This window comes from Geotrypetes seraphini, chromosome 3 (genome assembly GCF_902459505.1).
Source record: "Geotrypetes seraphini chromosome 3, aGeoSer1.1, whole genome shotgun sequence".
Lineage (NCBI taxonomy): Eukaryota > Metazoa > Chordata > Amphibia > Gymnophiona > Dermophiidae > Geotrypetes > Geotrypetes seraphini.
Window position 1 is genome coordinate 374,938,083 of NC_047086.1, and position 6,667 is coordinate 374,944,749.

Genomic DNA, 6,667 nt, shown 5'->3' on the forward strand with positions numbered 1-6,667 from the left:
TGTCACTCCTCCACTGCTCATCTCCAGCCTAACCTTCCCTCCCCACCCCCATCCTTCAAAGGCCAACCCTCTTGGAAGCCTCTCCTCCCCTCCATCTCAAGCCCCCTCTCTCTGCCACTGCTCATCTCCAGCCTAACCTTCCCTCCCCACCCCCATTCTTCGAAGGCCAACCCTCTTGGAAGCCTCTCCTCCCCTCCATCTCAAGCCCCCTCTCTCTGCCATTGCTCATCTCCAGCCCAACCTTCCCTCCCCCATCCTTCAAAGGCCAACCCTCTTGGAAGCCTCTCCTCAATCTCCAGCCCCCTCTCCCTCCTCCACAGCTCATCTCCAGCCCAACCTCCCCCCCCCCCCGACCAGGCTGCGCCTCGACGAATGGCAAATGTCCAGTCCTGGAGGGGTCAAGGCACCGCTGCCAGGTGCACAGACAGGGACTAGCTGGGTTTCCCTAGCCGAGGGTAGCCGCTGGGCGTGGGGGAAGATGACGGCGGCTCTTCGGCGTTTGGAAATGAGGACGATTGTCGTGAGGCATGTCCGTGACTGGGTTTGCTTGCCCGGGAAGCCGAGGTAAGAGGGAGGAGAGCTGTCATCGGACATCTTGCCTGCATCTCGGGGATCTGCGCATCCCATCTACCCCAGCTGGAAAACGAGAAAAAAAAAAAAGCCGAATCCGGAAGGAAATGAAATCCTTGCAGAGCACGGGGGTGCCAGGGGGGGCCCGGGCGGTGACTGGAGCCCTGCGGCTGGGAGATTCGCAATTTCTGGGCAGCTCCTCTCGAGGTTTGAGGACATTTTGAGAGACGCCGGCTGCAATGTAAAGCAAAGAGGCCGAAACCGAAGCCGAAACCGAAACCGAACCGCCACTGCAGAGATGCTCGAGGCCTGGCACCCAAGGGACTGCAGCGGCTCGGATACAGCAGGACACGGTGAGGGGAAAGAGATACAGTACAGTGCGGAAGGACATCTCTCTGGGTCTTGCATGTCTGAGAAGCATGAACAAGTGCAGACTTCAAGGGTAGAGGTGGCCAGGACTGACGATTGGGGGAGGGGAGGGTTGGATGCGAGGTGGGGGAGGGGAAGGGGGATAGTACTGGGGAGTGGCTGAGTGCAGAAGTGTAGCAGAAGCTGGTGGCTTGGGTGGGGGGAGGGGTTGCAGGAGTTGAACATGGGAGAAAGGGGATGGGAAGCTGGGCAGGTGCCGCCCCCCCCTCTCTAAACACTGCCGCCACCGCTGTCTTTCCAGCTCTGTTTCCTCCAGTCCCCCCACCACCACCTCCCCCCAAAAGCGCTGGGCTCCGTCCTGGGCCAGAACGGTGCTGAGACGTCAAGAGCGGGATAACTTGGCGTGCCCTCGATCGCACTGCAGCAGAATAACGCGTTCGCTGCCCGAGTCGGTCCTGCCCGCGATCTTAGTAGCGCTCGCAGTGGGCTTAGCTGCACATCCTTCAATCCTGCCATTGCTCCCTTTCTCTTGTCTCCGTTTAGGCTTCATCGGCCCTGGAAGTGTCTCGCCGGCCAGAACCAAAAGAAGCCCCCCCACGATGTCCTGAGCCTCTGCCTTGGATCTCCGGCTAAAGATGAACCTCACCGAGCCGACGGCAGCTTTTGAAAGCCAGGGCCGTCCCCAGCACCCCCTGAACGGCAGCTCCTCCTTCCAGGCGGGGAACGGGACCCTGCGCGACCTCCAGGAGATCATCCACACCGCCACCCTGGCCACCTGCTCCTGCCTCCTGGTTGTCCTCTTCTGCCTGGGCTCTTACGGGAATTTGATCGTCTTCTTGTCCTTCTTCGACCCGGCCTTCAGGAAATTCCGAACCAACTTCGACTTCATGATCCTCAACCTGTCCTTCTGTGACCTCTTCGTCTGCTCCATCACCGCGCCCATGTTCGCCTTCGTCCTCTTCTCCGACGCAGGAGGCGCCGTGCCTGAGGCTTTCTGTTTCGCCTTCCGCCTCACCAGCTCGGGCTTCATCATCATGTCACTCAAAACGGTGGCCGTCATAGCCCTGCACCGGCTGCGGATGGTGCTGGGCCAGCAGCCCAACCGGACGGCGTCCTTCCCCTGCACTCTCCTGCTCACCGTGCTCCTGTGGATCACAAGTTTCACCCTGGCCTCTCTGGCCACGCTGAGGACACGCAAGTCCAGCATCTGCCTGCCCGTGTACAGCCTGGCGAGCGGTGAGGGCAAAGCCGTCCTCTACTTGTACGTGGTTGATTTTGCCCTCTGCGTGACGGTGGTGTCCGTCTCCTACATTATGATTGCGCAGACCCTGCGGAAGAACGCACGGCTGAGGAAATGCCCCATCGTCGCAGTGGATGCGTCCAGGCCGCCACAGCCCTTCATCGGCACGGACGGGCTGCAGTGCACCGCGCCCGCCCTGTACAGGAATCAGACCTATGGCAAGCTGCGGCACGTCCAAACGCACGCCTACGCCAAAAAGCCGAGCCAGGGGCCGGGCCCGGCCAGCCGACTGCAGCTGGTCTCCGCAGTCAACCTGTCCACCGCCAAGGACTCCAAGGCCGTGGTGACCTGCGTGGTCATCGTCCTCTCAGTGCTGGTGTGCTGCCTCCCGCTTGGCGCCTCCTTGGTGCAGGACGTGCTCACAAGCAGGAGCAGCTTCATTCTCTACCAGTTCGAGCTCTGCGGGTTTACGCTCATCTTCTTAAAGTCGGGCCTGAACCCATTCATCTATTCCCGCAATAGTGCCGGGCTTAGGAGGCGCGTGCTCTGGTGCATCCAGTACGTCGCCCTGGGCTTCTGCTGCTGCAAACAGAAGACCCGGCTTCGAGCCGTGGGCAAGGGGAGCCTGGAAGCAAACCGCAACAAGTCGTCCCACCACGAGACCAACTCCGCCTACATGCTGTCCCCGAAACCTCAGAAAAAGTTTGTGGACCGAGCCTGTGGCCCGAGTCACTCGAAAGAGAGCGTCCTGAGCCCCAAAGGTTCCGCCGGACAGCAGCCTTACGCGCAAAGCAGCTCCACCCCCATCAATACGCGCATAGAGCCTTATTACAGTATTTATAACAGCAGCCCTTCCCAGGACGCCAGCACGCCGAACAGTCTGCAGCCGGTAAACTCGACTTTTGGATTTGCCAAATCGTATATTGCTATGCATTATCACACGACTAACGAGTTAATGCAGGACTATGAGAGCACGTCAGCCAAACAGATTCCAGTTCCCTCTGTTTAAATGTGCCCGATGCCATTATTTTCAAAAGACTCCCCTCCCCCCACGATTTTCTCTTTGTTAAATAACACTTGTTCTCCATAATCACAAAGGTACAGTATTCAAGACTATTAGGCCGCCAACTTATCTTTCTATCTAATTGTTTTTCATTCACTGCTATGGAAATTTAAACCTATAAAATATTTCCCATTGTGATATTTTCTTATCTCAAATTGCAGAGAATAAAATAATTTAAAAATAGGGATACATCTTTGAGATCCTGGTTTCTGTATTGGATCCTCACGAGTATATTTTGTATAGCTGCATTTTCTGTTGTTGAAAGTTTGGGTGCTGGGAATGTTTGTCCGTTATTATGTTCTGCGGACTGCGTAAACTGGAATTGAATCCGGTTCAGGCCTCCTTAGCTTTTTCCATTTGCCTACTGATATTACGCAAGGAGGAATATCTGGATAGGAGGGTCAGTTTCAAGTTTATTGTCATGCCATTTTAGGATGAATAGGGAAGTTATGTCAGCTATTCCCGAATTGCAATGCCTAATGAGGTTACATCACATGTCAAACATTACAGTTATCTAAATACTGATAGTACAAAGGCAATAGTGGCACAGCCTAGTTTTTGCTTACAATGCTATCGGTGCTGTAGGTGGGTTGGGAGGAGGAACGTCTTTATTTATAAATGTTGAGTGCTGATGAAAATTGCAAATACTGTACTCTGAAACTAATACGCCAATTAATAACAACGATCATGGCTACTACAATACTCTTATTTTCCAGGCTTATATGTTAAACATACTCTCAAACTGTTTTCCTCTGGTTTCAAAGAGAATATGTCCCTTGTCTAATATTGATTTCTTAAAGGGAAAGGCTAGAGGCACCTGCAAGTAACTAATATTAAGGCAAAGATGGGACCCTGACTGAGAAAGCGGGAGACCTGTTACTGTTGCCTTTCGTTTTGCTAAGCCTCAAGTTAGAAATGGAAGAAACAGAGCCACGTGTGATCCAGCGCTGGAACCAACGGCATCAAGGGGGTGGGCTAGAATGGAAAAGCTGCTTTTTGATTGGCTCGATCTGACAGAGCTTCTTCCAATCAGCAGCCGGCCATATAATAAAGGCGCAGGTGTTGTACTTTTGTTCTCACACTGACTGGAGTTTATTCAGATTTCAACACTGATGAGTCATCTGCTCTCTAAATATTTTATATATATATATATATATATTTTTTTTTTAAGAAAACTACTTTTGATTAATTGAACTTTTGGGTGTATTTTTTTAACAATTTATTTTTATTGAATAAAAACATACCCCCTGTTTTACTAAGGTGCGCTAACTGATTAGCGCACGCTAATTGCTAACACGTCCATAGATTAACATGCATGCGTTAGCGTTTAGTGCGCACTAAATCAATTAGCGCACCTTAGTAAAACAGGGCCATAATCTGTAAATGATGCAGCAAGGACCCAGTTAAAGCATAAGCACCAAAGAGATAACCATGCAACCACCAAACAATCTAGTGAATGTGCCATACAAGGGAATGTATATAATAAGTCATCAATTGTAGAAATGCTTCTATTTCGACATTTTTATCTGGTATCCATTATAATAATTAGTTCTTTTTAACTTATTCTGTAGTGCAGCTCATTGGCGCTTTCATTTTGCAGAATAAACTGCTGCTTCCAGCCTACATCACACAGCTTTACTCAAATTGATCGCTGTTTCGGAATCGGCCAAAAAATCGTCCCACAGCGATCCCCACGGTGTTACAGACCGTGTTTAGTGCATCTAGGCCTGAGGGTTTCTAAATGAGGAACACTGCTAAAGAGAACTGATAGATTCAGCCGTGATGAGCACAGTGGTTGGAGCTACAGCCTCAGCTCTCTGAGGTTGTGGGTTCAAAACCTGTGCTGCTCCTTGTGACCCTGGGCAAGTCACTTAATCCCCCATTGCCCCAGGAATATTAGATAGAGTGTGAGCCCACTGGGACAGATAGGGGAAAATGCTTGAAGCACCTATATGTAAATCACTTAGGCCCCGATTCACTAAAGTCAGCGATCGTCGCTAAACCTGTTTTCACGGGTTTAGCCACGATCGCTGCTAACCGACCGATTCACTAAATAGCCCATTGCATGTCTACCCCCTCGATTGCCCATTTCCTAAGGAAGTCCCTGATTGGCTCAGGCATTTTTGAAACTGAATTTTTAGACATCTTTCTGGTCGATTTGTCTCCAGTGTGTCTAAATCATAAGGGGGTGTATAAGAGGCGTGTTTTGGGTGGGATTAGCACTTGGATGTTTATTTAGAGTACAAACATTTTACAGAATGTCCAGGGCACAATTTCAAGTTTCAAGTTCAAGTTTTAATAAAATTTGATGGATCGTTCAATTGTAATACAAAGCAATGAACAAATCTAAAAACATGTAGTACATTTCTCAGTACGGGGAGATGACATTAACATCAGTCAGACAATAAAACAAAACAGATCCAAAAGGAAAATGGGGGAGGTACTACAATATTTGACAGTACAGGAGACGAATGGGGGGGGGGGGGGGAAAGACCACGTGTAGGTCTTGTAAAAATTAAAATAGTAATAAAATTCCAAAAGAAAAATTAGCAATTAAAAGCATCTTTAAAAAGAAAGTATTTCAATTTATATATATGGGGAGGGAATTCCACAGTTGTGGAGCAACGACAGAGAAAATGTATTGCCTGTGGGTATTAATGGATTTCAAAGAAGGGATTACCAGCAAGTGTTGGCTATCAGATCTAAGTGATCGAAAAGGCTGGGGTTTTATGGAGAATTGATTTGAAGGTTAATAGACAAATCTTGTAGGTTATTCGGTGAGCTATTGTTAGCCAGTGAGATTTCTCGAGAAGTAGGGTAACATGATCAAATTTCTTTGCTTTCCATAAGAGTTTAATTGAGGTGTTTTGAATGAGCTGTAACCGCCTGATCTCTTTCAGGGGGATTCCTGTGAACAAGGCGTTGCAGTAGTCGATTCTTGAAATGACCAACGAGTGAATTAATATATTAAGGGATTTGGGTTCCAACCATTTAGATACTGATCGAATTTGTCTCAGTCTGAAAAATGTGGATTTAATTACACTGTTGATGTGTTTGTGAAAAGACAGTTTCTGATCGAAAATGACCCCCAGTATCTTGATGGAGGTAACAGTTTGAAGAGTGGTACCAATTAAAGTAATAGGATTGATGAGATTAATTCTATCTTTCCAAGGAAAAAGCTTTACATTTGTTTTCTTGACATTGAGTGCCTTTTTTGCATCACACTGCTGGCTCAAGAACCCTATCTACACAGGCGTTTATTTTATACCTTTTATTGCGGTTTATTTCAAACCTTATCAACCATGGACCCCTGAAGAAGGCGTGTTTTCCGAAACACAGACCGTGTCAGGTCATTTGGTTTGTAATAAGGTGGTATCAATAACTGCATTAAATATTTGGTATAATAAACACTGCCTGCATCTTGT

General features: G+C 48.9%; 1 protein-coding gene across 2 annotated transcripts; it reads left to right on the forward strand.

Moving 5' to 3' along the window:
* The first annotated feature begins 402 nt into the window (after nt 1-402).
* Nucleotides 403-3,406, forward strand: GPR75 (G protein-coupled receptor 75). Of its 2 annotated transcripts, none has more exons than XM_033938700.1 (2): nt 403-923; nt 1,483-3,406. In XM_033938700.1, the coding sequence occupies exon 2, from the start codon at nt 1,575-1,577 to the stop codon at nt 3,186-3,188; it is 1,614 nt and encodes a 537-aa protein (XP_033794591.1). In that variant the 5' UTR covers nt 403-923; nt 1,483-1,574; the 3' UTR covers nt 3,189-3,406. The 2 variants fall into 2 exon arrangements, with proteins under 2 accessions (XP_033794591.1, XP_033794592.1); XM_033938701.1 differs by having other exon boundaries at nt 403-564.
* Nucleotides 3,407-6,667: the final 3,261 nt, after the last annotated feature.